The following is an 18,343-nucleotide window of genomic DNA, read 5'->3' as shown; positions in this document are numbered from 1 at the left end:
GAGAAAGCGGATCTAACACACACTGTTCATGTTACCTGTGTTTCTCTTCTCTCCTCTTCCTTCCCAATGTAGCATAGCAGTGCTGTTGAAGGACCCTAAATACTATAACTGACCAAAAGGGGAGTAGAGTTTTACTTTTATCATCAAATTTTAATCGCTGAACATAAAATGCAGTCATACATGAGATTTTTCTTGGATGGACAAATCTGATGTTTAACCTGTTGACTCCAAATAGATCCATTTAATCATCCCTTTACAAACTACTTATTGAACATTTTCTGTGTACTAAGAAGGATAAAGAAGATTGACACTCTCTCTGCCTTCATAGAGCATCGAGCCTAGTGGTGGATGCAGACAAACAGCAACTCGATACAGTGTCTGTGCCTGTATCAGTTGGATCAGGAAAGATAGGAATTGGGAGTAGCCAGAATGCCTTTAGGCAGGAGTCTCTTCCAACCTTCTTGTTTGGTTCTTAAAGTATCATTATGGCAATAGCAATTACTAAAATGCAAATGAAGCAAACAAATTAATAAATGAAACTATTTGAGAAACTTATGTTTACAAGCCTAATTCTACTGGTAGTTTGTTGTTTGGTAATACACATTTGAGGAAGGTCAAAGCCTATTTTGAAATTCTCTTAGCTGACTTATTTTCAGATTTTTCTTTAGAATGATAGCACCATCTGCCCTTATATTTATATCATTTTTAAAGATAAATTATTTAATTTTCATATCAGAAAGGGTGAGCCGGCCACCAAAATTCTCAATTAGAAAACAGACTTTTGTGTTTGAAATTAGAGATTGTTTACCTCCAACATATTCTGATTGAAAGCAACTCAGTTACATCCTGGAAAATATCTGCATGGTTGCTGGCATTAAAAGGGAAAGAAGGAAATGTAGGCATTTGTGTGACACAATAATTTGTGTGAGTAAAGAGCCTCAGTGTTAGTGGGGTTTTTTTCAACGATGCTAGTAAATTCTGGTTATTCTTCTTAGGCAAATTCGAGGTAGTAATCATGTAGTCACTTCAGGTAGAAGTGTTAGCTTTCTCCGAGTTCTAAAATTGTTGAGCAGATCACTATAAGTGAAAACTTTAGGAGATAATAAATAATGAGATTGGAGACTTAAAAAAAAAAAGGCTAGGCTGGTTACCCAGTAACAAGGGCAAATATTTTTAAGATCTCTTTAGTTACTTTGTTGGGGAGGAGGGTAGATACTCATCTTGTCCTAAAAAATAAAATGGTTTCTTCTAATATAATCCAAATAGAGTTAGCTTATCCTAAGGACAATTGCCTAAACTGCTTAGCACTCATAGATATAGCAGATATTGAGGGATTATTTCACTGAATTAATGTAAATATAACTTGAGAGATTATGTTAGCAGCATTAAGAGATTACTCCATCACTGTGTAACCCAAGTGCATTTTTTAGCACTTTAGGAGGCTGTTTGCTCTGATAGAAGTACTGACTATTAGAAGGTATTCACATGTTCCCATGTTACACAGGCCTGCTTCACTTCAAAACATGGATCCCATGTTATAATCAGTGAAAAAAACCCACTCCCAACCCATAGAGAGCCCTTCTAGAAATAGAGTTCCTTTTAATGTAGAGACTATTTTTTTCAGCTAAGAACATGACAGAAAGACCTATATTGAAATCTGCTTTCCTAAGAACTGTTTATAAAGTGCTACTTTTAGAAGCTTACGGTAACTTTATTTTTCTCTTACAGAATAGACCCAATTATAAAATTATATTCTAGTCATTCTGGTAGGGTTTTGTCTTTTGGTTCCTTGGAACACACAACATAGGAAAACAAACTTAAAAGATGACGGTGAGATTGAAAAGAGAGAAAATAGTAAATGCCACTTCAGAGCACCTTGTCAATTTATAATTTGGGGAATGGAGGAAAAGGATTAAATTTGTTAATCTAATTGAATATCTTTGCCAGCAGTACTTGAAAGCAATTCCAGGAAGATGCAAATTGCTTCTGTGTTTAAGAGTCTGCAACCATCCTCACAAATCCTAAGTTTCACTTAACTCTAACCTGCCTAGTTAAAATTTTATCCTTCATCTTTTACTTTTATTTCAATAAGTAAGTCACATGAGCTGCTTTATAAGGCACCGTTCTTTAGTTCTGATTTCACTAGTCATCACCTTCTTCATTTATTTATAAACCATCTTTAAATAGGTTCAGTCTTTCTTCTAATATAATAGGATAATAATCGAGAAATTTCTTTTACTTTTAAGTCTTTCTCAAGTGGCTAGAACTAGGTAGATTGGCTTTTGATTCTGTGGTGGACATTGTCCCCACTAAATTTTGTTGAAGCATCCATTTCTAGGCACAAAGTGAATCTGAAAATACTACTGTTTCTACATATGAGCTTAATAAGTTAGACTTAAGCTATGGCATACTTGCCTACCATGGTCTGCAATGACAAATCAGGCTGACTCTGCAGGGATGCCATAGGATTTGTGTTTTTCATGAGTTTAAGTAGTGATGTTGGTCATTTGCAACCAGGACAAGAGAAAGCGTTAGTTGGAATAGAATGAATGAACTGGATTCTGTATTGGCTGCTCCTCAGTCCTGTCTTTTAAAGTGAGAATTCACTACTGACTTGAAAAATAGTCAATTCTCAGAACACTTATTGCAAAACCAATTATGTATTTTTAAGTGCATTTCAAATCCAAATAGAAATAAGTGTTATAATATTATGTCCTGTTCTAGCTTGTGCTCATTAACCCACATTAGCAAAAAAAGACTAGGGTCACAATTTCAAAGGGACTCCTTTCTTATCCTTTCGTTAGCCCCATGATTTTCTGTTACATACTTCAAGTCTCCTCAACAAGAAAAGAAAACAGAAAATACAAAATTAGATATCTTCTATTACCCTATCCTCATGTCTTCATTCATTCATCCTATATTTAATGAATACCTTCCATATGAAGATAGAAGATAGAGGCAGTAGAAAATAATGTATGCAAAGTCCCTGTCCCCATGGAACCCTCATTTTCTAGGTCAGAAATTCTTTATTGATTTTTACAGGTACAAGACACTTCCTTTATTCTGTGTATTGTGGTGATACAACCAGAAATACCTGTGAAACAACTGAAGAACCTCAACACTGTTCCCAGCAGCAAGCTGCTGTACCACCGGCTGGATCTCCTTGGCCAGCCCAGTGCTTGCCTCCACTTCAAACAGCTGGCAACCCTAGGTAAAGCCCTTACACTTCCTTCACATTCTTACTCTTAGCAGCTCACTGTAAATATCCTTTTGAATACCATCCACCCCACCCCTCCAAAAAAGATACTGAATGCCTGCAGAGTCAGCTGGTTTGGGGATACAAATGTGAAAACGATTTGAAGCCTGGCCTCAAATCAGATCGTCTAGCAGACTCTGAGACAAGGTTTTGTGTGCTCGCGATTTATACAGGATGGGCTTTGAGAAACCAGTGAAGAAGTGAGAAAAACAGGACAAGGAAGGCAAAAAAGACAAGTTTGATGTTGAGTGAAGTTTTAACTTCAGCCTGGTCTTCTAGGGGGTCTCTGGAGTGTAAATTACACCAATAGAGTTTGCCCAGACTCTAAAGAGAGCTCAACTTTCACATTTCTTAGTCACTTTCAACTTTCTTCTAGTGCTAGGTACAGAGTTTTCAGTAGCCCAAAGTCCATAGAGAGAGGCACAGATACAGCCCATTAAAGGTAAACATGTAAGTATGGGGTTATTGAGGTGGGGTGGGGTAGAATCACAGTAAAAGGCCTCCAAAGGAATCTATGTAGCATATCAGCAGTAATCTACCACAGATTCCTATCTTCAAAAGGGCTTAGGAATTCGAAGATAATTCAAAGGAAGCAAAAAGGAATTTACATTTATTATGTACCAGATGTTTTTTATTTTTCACCTGAGTTGACATGTGATTGATTTGGGTTTACCAAAGATAATTTTCCCCCAGATAACATAAAATATAGCAAAGCTGAGATTTGACCCATGCACCTCTGCTCTGCCATGTGCCAGACACATACTAGGCATTCATGGTCTATGTTGTCACCAAACCACAGTATACTGACAGTACAGTAAAACAGGTATTCTCTTTTTCACTGTTGAAAAGACTTAGGGTTCAAAGCAGTTAATAACGAAGAATCATCACACAACTGGCCAACTGAGAAGAAGGGGAACAGATGGGAATAAAATCAAGGCTAGAAGTCTGCAGTCTCTAGATTCCAAATGATAGCACTCGTGTTTGTGTTCCTCCCTTAAATTCCATCCTCGAGAGTTCTGCCTGGACATGAGATCAGAAGAGCAGGCTGGACTAAGTGGTCTCTTCTGGGATACCTCCCAGCAGTGTTGACAATTTGGATAGAGCCAGTGATGTTGATCCAAGAAGGCAGGATTTTATATTTCTTTGTTTTGATTTGGTCTTTGGGGTTTTGTTTGTTTTTATACAAAAAAGTATGTTTAAAAATTTCATATTTTTAAGAAATGCTTTACTGAAACACTGATGTGTACAAGCCTCTTTTAAGTTCTGTGTGAGCAAGCTACTGCTGGTGAAAATTAGGTCACTGTTTTGAAATTTGAGACAATAAAGTACAATAGTTTTCTTGATGAAAAAGAAGCACAAGCCTAGATTTTTTATTTCCTTTGCATATCTCCCATAGCTACAGTTTCCAATATGGCAGCCACTAGCCATGTGTAGCTATTGGGCACTTTAAATATGGCTCATCCAAATTGAGGTGTATGGTAAGTGTGAAGTTCATACTTAATTTTTATATTGATAACATGTTAAAATTATAATGCTATTGTGGATATACTGGATTCCATAAGCATATTATAAAAATTAATTTAATACTACTTTTTGCTTTGCTTTTTTTTTTTTTAATTTATTTTTACTTTGACAGGGAGTTTTGCTCTTGTCACCCAGGATGGAGTACAGTGGCATGATCTTGGCTCACTGCCACCTCCGTCTCCTGGGTTCAGGTGATTCTTCTGCCTCAGCTGCCTGATTAGCTGGGATTGCAGATGCGCACCACCACGCCCGGCTAATTTTTGTATTTTTAGTAAAGATGGAGTTTCACCATGTTGGCCAGGCTGGTCTTGACTCCTGACCTCAGGTGATCCTCCCGCCTTGGCCTCCCAAAGTGCTGGGATTACAGGCGCCACTGTGCCCAGCCACTTTTTGCTTTTCTTAATGTGGCTACTGGAAAATTTTAAATTGCATCTGTGGATCGCATTGTATTTCAGTTGGACAGCAAGCACTGCCTCATAGAGATTATTCAGATAATGTATGAACTTAATTATTTCATATATGATTAACAAGCAGACCATAGGCCAGTGTCTGACTTTCACTGGGAGGTCTTGGCACCCTTCCTCACCTTGATGGTAAGGCCCCAGGACAAGGTGGAGAGGTAATCAAGGGCATCTTAGTTAGGATCAGTTGGCAATGAAAATGAACCAAGGTAATTAAAATACAATAAAAAGGGAATAGGAAATATGGGAAGCAATGGCAAAGAAGTGGTTTCCATTTGATTTCATTGATGTGGGGGTTTAGAGGCCAGGTCTTAAATATATGTCACCTGTGTTCAAGTGAGCTGATAGAAGGACATCATATTTCTTGGTACACAAAGAGACAAAGAAAAATTTTTTAAGAGTGCATCATCTAAGGCAATTAAATATGTATATGTGTGTATAAATAAGCCTGTCTACCTCCTAGACACAAAGCTTTGGGTCCTGTATCTTGATTCTTTCTGTCTCTTTGTGCTCACCCCATCTTACTGCACTAGCCTTTTCTAAAATGCCAGTCTCTGTCACTACAAAAGAGACCCCAAGCCACCTCTTCTTCTCTTTACTCCAGCCCCGTGGTGACTCTTCTGTCTCTGAAGTGGGTGCCTTTGACACTTCTTATATTATTGTGTTATTCTTAACACTGTTATTTTTCTCTATTTTCCTTATTCCTTGTCACTCCAATCAGATCCTAACTTCTTTGAGTTCAGGAACTACCCTCTCTCTTTTTGGCACGTCCTTGCATGGAGGGCCTGCAAAAGAATATATACATGAATCCACAGCATGCTGCTAGGCACCCTAACCTTTTCCAGCCTCTGGTTGTCTTTGCTTTGGTTAATTAATATAATAATAATCTCCCAGGGTAGCCAATGAAGATATCATCAGAATTAAATGAAACATAACATTATTTAATGTTTTCCGGGAATGGCAGACTAGGTAATTCTAACCCAACCTACTGAGGACAACTATTTAATAAAATTCCTGGATTGAAACATAATCCTGGATTAAAATCTTGGAAAGCATCAGAGCTAACATGAGAGAGAGGAATTACTGGGCAAAAATCTCAGAGAAAATAAGAACCCAGAGAAGAGAGCCAACACTCAAAGCCACTTTTGCAATGCACATGTCTACCAATCCAGAAGAAACAGCTGTGAAATTAAACAGTGCTTTAAGTAGCTACTTCAGGCAAGGAAGAGAAGCAAAAATCAAATCCAGGGTCCACAAAAGGTGGAGACTCTAATAAATTTTTTACTCCCAGCCCCACATACATACATGCTTTTAGCAGAGATTCTAAAAGACTACATCTTTAGGGGAAGGCCTGAAGTTAAATCAGGACTTGACTTGGGGTTCCTATCATCTGAATGGTTTGGGGAACTTCAAGCATTAGCCTTTGAAATAGGATTAGTTGAAGTCATGCAGTGCTTAGGTCAGTATCCTGGCTCCTAATCGGGAACTGTTTCCAACACCCCACCTGCTACATCTTGCAGTGTGGCACCGGACAGGATGAAACAATCCTCTCTGGAGAAGGATCCCCCATCTTCTTAGGCCTCAAGCTATTTCTACAGATTAGTTTTTAAGTGCAATGTCCAGCACAATCAGAGATCACCAGGCTACCAGGAGACAAGACATGACGTGTGAGAACTAACAAAAGGAGTAGAAGATGCACTATGTGATTAAATGAGATAGGACACATGATCATGCTTTCTAAAGCTTTTAAAAATACTATAAGGTTGAATGGTAGAAAATCTCAAAGATAAAGATTTAGTGTTTTTGTTTTGCACTGTGATTCATTGTGAGAATTTGTATCTTAAATAGAGAACTAGGATTTTCCTGTTAGATCAGACCAATAATGAAACATGTATACATTAACTACTATATTTCTAGAAGCTTTTGTTTGTGTCAAGTTTTGCTGCCACCATCTGAGTGAATAATTTTTATTTGATTTTTGCATTGATTTCACTGTTCCATCTTTCTTTCTTAAATAGTACTACTAATATGAATAATAGTTAATACTCATTTGCTTTACAAATATTAACTCATTGAATTCTCACTGTATTTCTGTAAGATTGCTGCTGTGCAAATGAGAGAAACACTACATGTATTATAACCTGCCCAACATCACACAGCCAGAAAATGGCTTTAATCCAGACTGGTTTCATGTGTGTCATAAGCAGTCCCCTCATTCCTCATAAGATATTATATGTAGATCTCAGATAGTTTGAAGAATTTCTACTCCCAGCACTTGTGTTTATTGGTGCATGTCTTTACTGGTTCATTCTTAGGACTGTACGCTCCCTGAAGGGAGAGAATGTGGCCCTTTAGATATTAAGCCGCCGCCGGGCGCAGTGGCTCATGCCTGTAATCCCAGCACTTTGGGAGGACGAGACAGGTGGATCACGAGGTCAGGAGATCAAGACCATCCTGGCTAACACGGTGAAACCCTCTCTCTACTAAAAATACAAAAATAAGCCGGGCGTGGTGGCGGGTGCCTGTAGTCCCAGCTACTGGGGAGGCTGAGGCAGGAGAATGGCAGGAACCCAGGAGGCGGAGTTTGCAGTGATCCGAGGCCGCGCCACTTCACTCCAGCCTGGGCCACAGAGCGAGACTCCATCTGAAGAAAAAAAGAAAAAAAGGAAAAAAAAAGACATTAAGCCACCATAGCTGACAGATTGGCAGAGCCCGAGTGATGCTTTTGTTTGGGATGAGATAGAGTCTCCGCATTCTCAGGCCTGCTTTGTTTGCTTCTCTTTCAGAAAGTCCCACCATCATGCTATCTGCTGGCAGCTTTTCCTCCCCCTATGAGCACCTCAGCCAGCCAGAGACAAAGCGCATGGTAGAGCACTACACCGCCTATCTCAGCGACAACACCCGCCTCATTGCTAACCCGGGCCTCAAAGTAAGCGCTGGCGCAGAGCTCCATTTCTGGTGTCCCCCTCCACAGGCCCAGCAGGGGGTGCTGGCAGTGAACCTTTGAAGTAGGAAACCCAGCTCTGCATCTGTGCCTCTCAGCTGGAGAGCTGCAGAGTGTGTGGCCCAGGGGAGGCTGGTCAGCAGTGACTCTTCTGATGGATGAAGAAGCCCCGTGGGCCACATGGAGAATCTATTACAGGCCTTAGAAGCACTGGGGGTTTCCAGTGATGTTAGAGGGATGTGATTTAGAGACTAGTGAAACTTTCCCAGCCCTGTCTTACCCAGAGGAAGAAGTAAAGTGCCCCTGCTGTCTCTCGAGATAAATATAAGTATAAAGTTTAAGGAACAAAGCTTTAGGGTTAGTGTGTATATATGTGTATATTAATGAATCGCTATAGGATTTTTCTTCTTAAACTCAGAAAGCCTAGGTAGGGTGAACAATTGAGTGATCACGCATCTGCTGACTGTATTTCTGCAAGCGTTTATTTTCACCAAGTTTGGTTGCATCCATCTGCTGTGGAAAGATTTTTAAAAAGTAATTCGGCTTGGCTTCTCTGCAACAGAGCTTTGGGAAGCCCTGCCAGCAGCCCACTCTCTTTTCATGTGAGTTTTAAAGGATCCCTGCTATGTCTTCCTTTGTTTCCCAGTTCTCTGTCAGAAATGAAGTAATGGCTACCAGCCACGTCACAGATGAATGGATGACACAAATGGAAATGAGTAGCCTGAACACTTACATTGTCCGCCGTTACATAGCAACACCCAATGGCGTCCTCAGAATTTATCCTGGTTCCCTCATGGACAAAGCATTTGATCCCACTAGGAGACAATGGTGAGTTTTAGGGGCTTCCGTTATCAAAGGTTCTCCCCCAAATCCTGGAGAGACATGGTAAGTACATACAATAAAGCAACTTCAGGGCATTAAACTAAAGAAGATACTTTCGTGGTGGTGAAAAATGTTCCTGAATAGTTTTTTCAGTGCAGCATTAACAACAGCTTTGTGGGGTTTTTTCTATCTAAAATGTTTTTATCTCATTGAAATTTTGAGCCTGAAATTCTTTATGCTTGGCCATTTTAATTCCTAGTGGTTTGTTTGATTCCTACCTTATGCAAAATGTGTCCCTACTGGATAGACTTCATTTTACTACAAATGATTATGGAATCAAGTTACAGCTTATGTATGACCTGTGAAAAATGAACACACAGATTCAAAAACATTCTTTTACTTCTAGGCTTTTTTTTTACTTTAATTTTCAAAAGCAAGAGCTAACAATGTGCTATAGCATAGCGGGGGAGTCAACTGGACATAAGAACAGAAAATCTACCTAGCCTCTAAAACATCTCTACCTGTAACCCTAGCACTTTGGGAGGCCAAGGCAGGTGGACTGCTCGAGCCTAGGAGTTCAAGACCAGCCTGGGTAACATAGTGAAACCCCATCTCTACGAAAAAAAAAAAAAAATACAAAAATTAGTTGGGTGTGGTGGTACACACCTGTAGTCCCAGCTACTCAGGAGGCTGAGGTGGGAGAATTGCTTACGCCTAGGAGTTTGAGGCTTCAGTGAGCCAAGATCACACCATTGCACTCCAGCCTGGGCGACAGAATGAGACCCTGTCAAAAAAAAAAAACAAAAAAAAACAAACAAACGAACAAAAAAAACAACTATACTACATATCTTAGTAAATGCCCAGATATCTACTGAGTTCAGTGTCTCTTTTTAAAGTAAGAAGGAATTTCAGATTCTCTTTACTACTTGTGTTGATGCTACAGTCAGATACAAAAGATGAGAATCCTTTTGCATTTCAGTGTAACACAAACAAAATTCATCATAAATATTTTTAGACTTATAAGCTCACTTTTCTTTGAAATTTACAGAGTAGAGGTGCATAATTTAAAATAACATGACTTGGCCGGGTGCGGTGACTCATGCTTGTAATCTCAGCACTTTGGGAGGCTGAGGTGGGCGGATCATGAGGTCAGGAGATCGAGACCACGGTGAAACCCCGTCTCTACTAAAAATACAAAAAATTAGCTAGGCATGGTGGCGGGCGCCTGTAGTCCCAGCTACTTGGAGAGGCTGAGGCAGGAGAATGGCGTGAACCCAGGAGGCGGAGCTTGCAGTGAGCTGAGATTGCACCACTGCACTCCAGCCTGGGCGAAGCAAGACTCCATCTCAAAAAAAAAATAAATAAAAAATAAAATAACGTGACTTTCTTTGGTCTCCATTAGGTATCTCCATGCAGTAGCTAATCCAGGGTTGATTTCTTTGACTGGTCCTTACTTAGATGTTGGAGGAGCTGGTTATGTTGTGACAATCAGTCACACAATTCATTCATCCAGGTAATATTTTAACTAACTTTGTAGTCGTTTCTTAAATATATCAAGGATATTTTGGAAATCTGAATAGAAGAGTACATGCACCAAGGCTTAGAGGCAGAAGCATGACCTTTAAAGTGAGGCCAGCTGGGATTTGAACATCTTCTCTTTCTGTCACCTTCAATTCCATAGCTTTCTCCTGCCGTCTATAAAATGGGAATGATACCTACCTCACATGGTTGTCATGTAAACTGAGTCAGTGAAAGGCTATTAGCCCTGTTCTTGGCAGCCATGATGATGTTTATGAAGAAGAAAAGATGTTGGAGTCTAAAGAGCAGTTTGAAGAAATATCCACTTTAAACTGATGAAAGAAATATCAATAGGAGCCTGACAATTATGATTGCCAGAGAGTGTTTCCCAAGAGAAGGAGGATTGTTAATGAAGAAAAACAGGCTGGGTTCATTGGCTCACACTTGTAATCCCAGCACCTTGAGAGGCTGAGGTGGGCGGATCACTTGAGACCAGGAGTTCCGGACCAGCCTGAGCAACATGGCGAGACCCTGGCTCTACAAAAATAAAATAATTAATCAGGCATGATGGGGCACACTTGTATTCCTAGTAACTCAGGAGGCTGAGGCAGGAGGCTAGCACCCCGGGAGTTTGAGGCTGCACTCTAGCCTGGGTGACAGCGTGAGATCCTGTCTCAAAAAAAAAAAAAAAAAAGAGTGAGAAAGAAAAAGTACCAAAATATCAAACTTACTGCCTCTTGTATTTGAGTCTCTTTAGAATTAAATAAGTTGTTTGTTTGGTTTTCTTCTTTAAAAAAAAAAATTGTCCTTGAAACTATCTCTTGAAAAATTAAAAGGCTTTTTGAAAATTGATTTTCCGGGAATGCTGTATCAATATCACTGGAAATATATTTAGAGTGCTTTATGCTTCCTGCTTTTAAGGTTTCAGTATTTAAGCTCCAGATATCAGGGAAATGTTTGGTGGGGAGGCAAGTCACACACATTGTTTTAATCCCTTCATTACACAAATAGCTATTTTTTCCTAGCAACCAAGAAAGATCATATTTTGACTGGTACCTGTAATGATGCCTTAACATTTATAGGAGGCAGATTTTCTTGCTTAAGTTTATGCTTTTCACTGGTGCTCATTATGTGTCAAATGATTGACATTCAGTAAAATTCCTCTTAACGGAAGTTCATTGGGAGCAAGAATTGGGAGGCCATAGGTGTGGAATTTCAATATCATGGCCTATGTCTCTGTGGAAAACGGGGCCCTGCAGCCAGCCAAATGTTGACTCCTTTGTAGGATATGGTATCTGTCTGACTCTGTCAGCTTCTCCCATCATATAAGATTTCATATGCAAACAAGTAAACACCTACTTAGAACACATCCCTCAGTGTTCTCATTAACAGACCATGTGTGAAGCACACGCCTACTGATGTCTAAATAGAGTGACTTGTCATGCCTCCCATATATTCTAATGGGTTGAGAAAAAGTAAACAAAGACTGTTTCTTTTGAGGGGAAGCAGTCACCTTGGTCTTTTATTACAATGAAATGGGCCAGAACTGGGCTGTTAAAGATGTTGTTATAGTGCAGGGAATCAAAACCCAGGTGTGCCTTAGTCATTAGGTGACCCAACTGACTCCCCTCACCTGGCAGCTTATTATCAAGAGCCATTTGCTTTTCTGTCTAGACATATTCTTTTTGTTCAAGAGGGCAAGGGTAGGGGCAGATGTTTATGCTTGTGTATGTATGTTTACATGTTTTTGTTGGGATTCAAATGGGTGGAAGAATTTTGATTTGGTTTGTTTACAAATATTTATCGTGTTGGTCCAAGTGAATCACACTGGAAATATGATGGACTTTCAAGTTAGAAAAACCCAGGTTCAGGCCGGGCACAGTGGCTCATGCCTGTAATCCCAGCACATTGGGAGGCCAAGGCAGGCGGATCATGAGGTCAGAAGTTCAAGACCAGACTGACCAACATGGTGAAACCCCGTCTGTACTAAAAATACAAAAATTAGCTGGGCATGGAGGCACATGCCTGTAATCCCAGCTACTCAGGAGGCTGAGGCAAGAGAATCACTTGAACCCGGGAGGCGAAGGTTGCAGTGAGCCGAGATCGTACCACTGCACTCCAGCTTGGGCGACAGAGCAAGACTCCATCTCAAAAAAAAAGAAAAACCCAGGTTCAGCCAAATGCAGTGGCACATGCCTATAATCCCAACTACTCTGGAGGCTGAGGCACAAGACTCACTTGAACCCGGGAGGCGGAGGTTGCAGTGAGCCAAGAATGTGCCACTGCACTCCAGCCTGGGCAACAGAGTGAGACTGTCTCAAAAAAAAAAAAAAAGAGAAAACTCCAGATTCAAATCCCTCATTTGGTTACTTTTACATCATGGGTTGAACCTACACAAGTTTAACTAGAATATAATAAGAGCAAGAAATGGCAGTTGAAGTCCTGGGTTCTGCCTCCTGAGTCACTCAATGAGTGTATATTCCCCAGAATAAGTGCTCTTGCCCTGTGCAATATGAAATCCCACGCACCTGGTCGTTTGAATATTTTGCTTAGCAGAGTGTGATTTTACTATTTAGAGCTGTGTATTTTTCAATCAACAGAGTTTAAAATGCAAGTCAACTACCTCTTATGGTGCTCAAGCAGAGTAACTATGACTCTGATGGATGCACGGATAGATAGGCTTTGCAAAGGTATTTTTTTCAAATGATTACTGACGATTTTGGCCTTGGGTGCCAGCTTGAGAACTTCATCCCTCCTAACATATGGTTCTACTCCCAAAAAGTAGATTTGCCATTTACTGTTTGCATGACTATAAACAAACTCCTTTTCACCTTTGTTTCCCCACTTAGGAAAGTGAGATATCAGAGCCTATCTCAAATGATTATTTTTAAAGATTAAATTAAATAATATGTGTCAGTCTCCTAGAACAGTGCCTGGTATCTGGTAAGGGCTCAATAAATGTTAAGCACTTTTATAATAATGTTTTGTGACCTCGCTGACTTCATATGTAAAACAGAGGCTGTAATACCTGCATTGAACTGATAGGATGAGAATTAGAGATGATGCATGCATGTCAAGTGCTTAGTACTGTACTTAAAAGGTCGAGTCCCAAATAAATGGCAGTTATTTTTATCATGCTATTTTTGTTTTAAACTTCTGACATTTTAGCAGGTCAGAAGAGAAAGCTTAAGCTAATATTCAGCTTGTCATGAAGCAGTCCCATGAACTCAGTGGTTTGGCTGGTTTTCAGTGGTTTGGCTGAGAATTAGAGGCATTTTCTAATTTAACACTCACTTATCAGTTACTCATAGTAAGCTTTCTTGTGATTCTTTCATACACATTTTTAGTGCCCTGAGAATCTGGGTTTGCATTCTTTGGAGAAGGGTGGTGCTGCTAGAGATGAAGTACAATCATTGAGTAAAGGACTGGTTAGATGTGTCTTTGGCTGTGAAAATCTCACGGAAGTATTGCGAACAGCCTGGTCTGTTGTACTTAGAAATATAGGTTTGGTGTGATTTTTTTTTTTCCAGTATCATTCTTTATGAGTTGCTATGGTAACAGTGTACCCATCTGAAATGCAGGTGAAAATATGAATCCTAGACTTACGTAGGCAATATACATGCTGTTGCTTTAGCATGTATCATTTTGAAGCAGATGGCAGTTATACAAGAGAAGTTTAGAAATAAAATTACCTTATACCAAAACACCTAAGTGCTATTTTTCACCGAGGTAGCTGTAGGGTTGTAGAAAGAGCCAGGTGTGGGTACTGGTCTAATCTATCTTATGTGTTTTTGCCCTTCTCAGCCTAATCTTGTATTTATAAAATGGGAACTATGATTCCTTTATGGCTTTTTCACAGATAGTTAAATAGTGTAAAGTTGCTTGGAAACTCTTGAATGCTCTGCAGATCTAAGAAGGCAGTACAACTTCATGGTATATGCTTTGGAGTTGAAGACACTAAGTTTAAAGCCCTTAAACACTAAGGTGGACACTAAGTTCCACCAGCCCATTGTTGTGTGTCTATAGTCCCAGCTACTTGAGACTGGGGCAGGAGGATCACTTGAGCCCCCAGGAGCTTGAATCTAGCCTGGGCAACATAGCAAGACCCCATCTCTTACAAAAATGATAAATACATTTCTGCTTCTACTAGTTATTCACTATGTGACCTTGGCCAAATAACTAATTTCCCCAAGCTTTAGTTTTCTGGAAATTATAATGCCTTGTAAGATTGCTATGAGAAATAATTAAGGTTTTTGTGATTAAAGAAATTAGGCAGGTGGGTGATGCTAAATAATAGGCTCTTAGAAAGTCCTATGTTGGGTAAACTGCAAATTCTCAGCCACAAGAGTATGGGGAGTTCGTTGGTCAAGTAGCACATGCCCTCCCAGTTACCCATGAGCATAGATTAAAAAGAGCCAGGGTTCCAAGTGAGAAGTCCACACTTCTGACACACCTAGCAATTTCTTGAAGTGCGTTTTCTCTGAAAGAGTAATAAGTTTATTGTCAACTCATGCCTGAGGGCTCAACTTCACTGTTTAGTTTTCTTTAGCTTAACTTCTATTTTTTTAGGTGTTCACTGTAAATACACCATCTCATTTAATCCCAATAACAGCCTTATAAAGTAGGTACTATTATTGAATCCATTTTCGGGTGAGAAAACTAAAACTTAGAAAGGTGAAACAGCATTCCATAAGCCACATATATAGAAAGCAACAGGGCCAAGATTTGACTTCAGATCTGCTGATTCCAGAGCCAAACAAGTTAGCACCGTGTTCTACTGTCCAATTTTTTCTCTTCCTTGGCTGTTGAGAGTAGCAGGGTGGAATGGAGAAAGCACTGGCCTATAGACCAGGAGAGTCTTGTTCTAGAATATGAGCTGTGCTCTGAGTAGAGTCAACCTTAATGTTGTGGGGAAAAAAACTGGACTAGACATTGTTCCTCCTAAGTTTTGTATGACCTTAGCCACTCAGTTAACCTTTGTGAGATCTCAGTTTTCTTATCTAAAAAATGAAGTAAATAATAAGGGTGTTGCTAAGGGGGATTTTTTTTTTTTTTATCTAGAGGTTTGTTGGAAGTAACTGTAGTAGTCATGCATCCAACCTCCCACCTGATGCCTCTGTGCCCATATTTTTGTCAGTCGAGCCACTCTCTGAACGTCATATTTCACAGCTGCTCAGGTTTTGGGCCACTCTTATTTACACAGTCCTACATTAAGTCTTAAATTTTTTTCTCATAAAATTTCCATGTTGTGTTAAATCAGTCACTTAGTTGATCATTTTTGTAGGTGGGAAAAGTAGGGAGGAACAGTGGGAAGGTATTTCTAATACCAAACAATGTCCCTGTGACTGAACATAGCTTTTATCTTTAAATAAGCCATGCCTATTGTTCTCATTGATCTTTTTCACTTAAAGTACACAGCTGTCTTCTGGGCACACCGTGGCTGTGATGGGCATTGACTTCACACTCAGATACTTCTACAAAGTTCTGATGGACCTATTACCTGTCTGTAACCAAGATGGTGGCAACAAAATAAGGTAAGTGCTTTGGGGATGCTATTTCCTTTCTAGCTGCAGTTTAAAAATAGATGTCAGGTATCTCTAGTTGAATGGGAACCGCATAGTTATGGTCAGGAATAGAAATCTAATTTATGGCCTGGGTGTCCTATTAAGAAGGTTTTTGTTCTTTTTCTCTTCTTTCGTTTTTCTGAGATGCATACTGTTTGTGATTTAGACAGACTCAGCACACAACAAGAAAAATAACTGTAGCATGGAATGCACCAAAAGCTCTTGTTTCCCTGGAAGTCAGTAATTAGAGGCTTCCCATATCTCTGGTACTAGAAAGACCAGAGAGGACTCTTGGGTAGGACTTTTGATGTTAACTTTGTCACTAAACCAAAGTCTTTGTGACATTTTCAGCTGCTTAGACTGTTCCTTTTACATTTCCCCAGAAAGAGACCATGGAACCAAAAGTCTCTGCCTCCTGAATTTCAAAAGAACTTGTCTGATCAAAGCAAGGGCATACCCTTGATTTAATGCAGGCTGCTTTTAAAAATAGCTTTCTTAGTTCCATCTCATGGTTCACACTTCGTGTCATTGGCCCTTATGGGGAAATGCAGAATTCCTGGCAAACTGATATCACTAATGTAAAGTAAAATAAAGCAAAATATACTCTTGATTAAAGCAGTTCTAGCTTCATTTATTGTTTCTATCAAATATAGATCAAATATAGTAGTCCCCCTCTTATCTTTGGTCTCGCTTTGTGAGGGTTCAGTTACCCATAGCATAATACAATAAGATATTTTTATAGAGACAGAAAGACCACATTCACATAACTTTTATTACGGTTATAATTGTTCTATTTTATTATTAGTTAATGTTGTTAATCTCTTACTGGGCCTAATTTATAAATTAAACTATCACAGGTAGATATATATAGGGAAAAACCTGTATATGTAAGGTTCAGTACTATCATCACTTACAGGCATCCATTGGGGGTCTTGGAACATATCTTCCACAGATAAGGGAGAAGGACTAATGTATATTTTTATACATCCCCTGCGTGTTGTTATTTTGTGTATATTTATCACTGAAAGAAGAAATTATATGCTTTACTTCAAATCTGTCAGTAGAAGTACTCAAGTCTACTTCCTTTAGGATCTGCTTGCCTGGAAAAAAAGAACAAACTTCCCATTCATACATCTTTGCAAAAGGTCTGAGTCCATCTTACTTGGACTGGGTGGGCGCATTCTGTATACACTATGTAGGTGACCACAGAGTCAGGTGTAACTCTCACCTTAACCTCTACTCTAGGTGACCCGCAACCTCAAAAATCATGTACCTGTCTACCTGCCTGCCAGCTTCCCTTCATTTTTCCAATGAGTATTTATTGAGAACCTGGGATAAATGCAGTTTGTTTCAGGGCTAGCAAGATAAATGCTCTCTGAATACGTTTGAAAAAAAAAAAAACAGCTGATATGAATGAGGGGCATAACTTGTTTTGGTACAGGTGCTTCATAATGGAGGACAGGGGTTATCTGGTGGCGCACCCGACTCTCATCGACCCCAAAGGACATGCACCTGTGGAGCAGCAGCACATCACCCACAAGGTATTTGTCACAAAGCTGAGCTGCTCAGTTCTCCAACCGCCTGCAGCTCACTACATGGCATATGTCTTCTGTTCTCTTTGGCCTTGGTAGGAGCCCCTGGTAGCAAATGATATCCTTAACCACCCCAACTTTGTAAAGAAAAACCTGTGCAACAGCTTCAGTGACAGAACGGTCCAGAGGTTTTATAAATTCAACACCAGCCTTGCGGTAAGTTGATCTGATTCCTTAACACTCTCATTTTTCCATCCCATTATGGAACATGGATTGGAATCATGGCTAGTATCTGAATATTATTCCTACCTGTTTCATTGCCTTAGAACTATAGAATGATAGGAGGAGACAGGACCTTAGTTCCAGTTCCCAGTTTGACAATTGGGAGATATAAAGCTCAGAGTAGAAAAGTAAATGTTTTAAGGTCTCTCAGTTGGTATTTTGTTTTGGTTTTGTTTGTTTAAAGACTTACCCAATCTAAGTCCTTTGAAATATCTGCTGAAGTTGGTTCCCACAGTCTTGTATAAATATATGTGGCACCATGTGTTCCTCTCTTCCTGTCTTCTAGAGATCACTCGGGCTCCTTAAATTCCCAAGGCCAAGTTAGGTCAGTTCTTGATCATTTGCTCTATGAGATGGGAACTCTCATGTAAATCATCTGAAAATAATGTCTTTTTTTAGCTTAGAGTACTCTGTATAGTTTGAGTTGCTGCAAATTTACC

The 18,343-nt window shown here is 39.6% G+C and overlaps 1 protein-coding gene across 4 annotated transcripts in view; it reads left to right on the top strand.

Moving 5' to 3' along the window:
* CACHD1 (cache domain containing 1) overlaps positions 1-18,343 on the top strand; it is a 223,048-nt gene that overhangs the window by 185,700 nt on the left and 19,005 nt on the right. For all 4 annotated transcript variants that reach the window (XM_031001956.3, XM_063698040.1, XM_055349954.2 and 1 more), the window contains 7 exons: positions 3,043-3,211; positions 8,028-8,170; positions 8,832-9,013; positions 10,410-10,520; positions 15,937-16,059; positions 17,531-17,630; positions 17,721-17,837. In XM_031001956.3, the coding sequence (XP_030857816.2) occupies positions 3,043-3,211; positions 8,028-8,170; positions 8,832-9,013; positions 10,410-10,520; positions 15,937-16,059; positions 17,531-17,630; positions 17,721-17,837 (945 nt within the window). The remainder of the gene's footprint in view (positions 1-3,042; positions 3,212-8,027; positions 8,171-8,831; positions 9,014-10,409; positions 10,521-15,936; positions 16,060-17,530; positions 17,631-17,720; positions 17,838-18,343) is intronic.

This window comes from Gorilla gorilla, chromosome 1, assembly GCF_029281585.2.
Source record: "Gorilla gorilla gorilla isolate KB3781 chromosome 1, NHGRI_mGorGor1-v2.1_pri, whole genome shotgun sequence".
Lineage (NCBI taxonomy): Eukaryota > Metazoa > Chordata > Mammalia > Primates > Hominidae > Gorilla > Gorilla gorilla.
The sequence above is the reverse complement of the archived record's forward strand: the minus strand, read 5'-3'. Positions and strand labels throughout refer to the sequence as shown.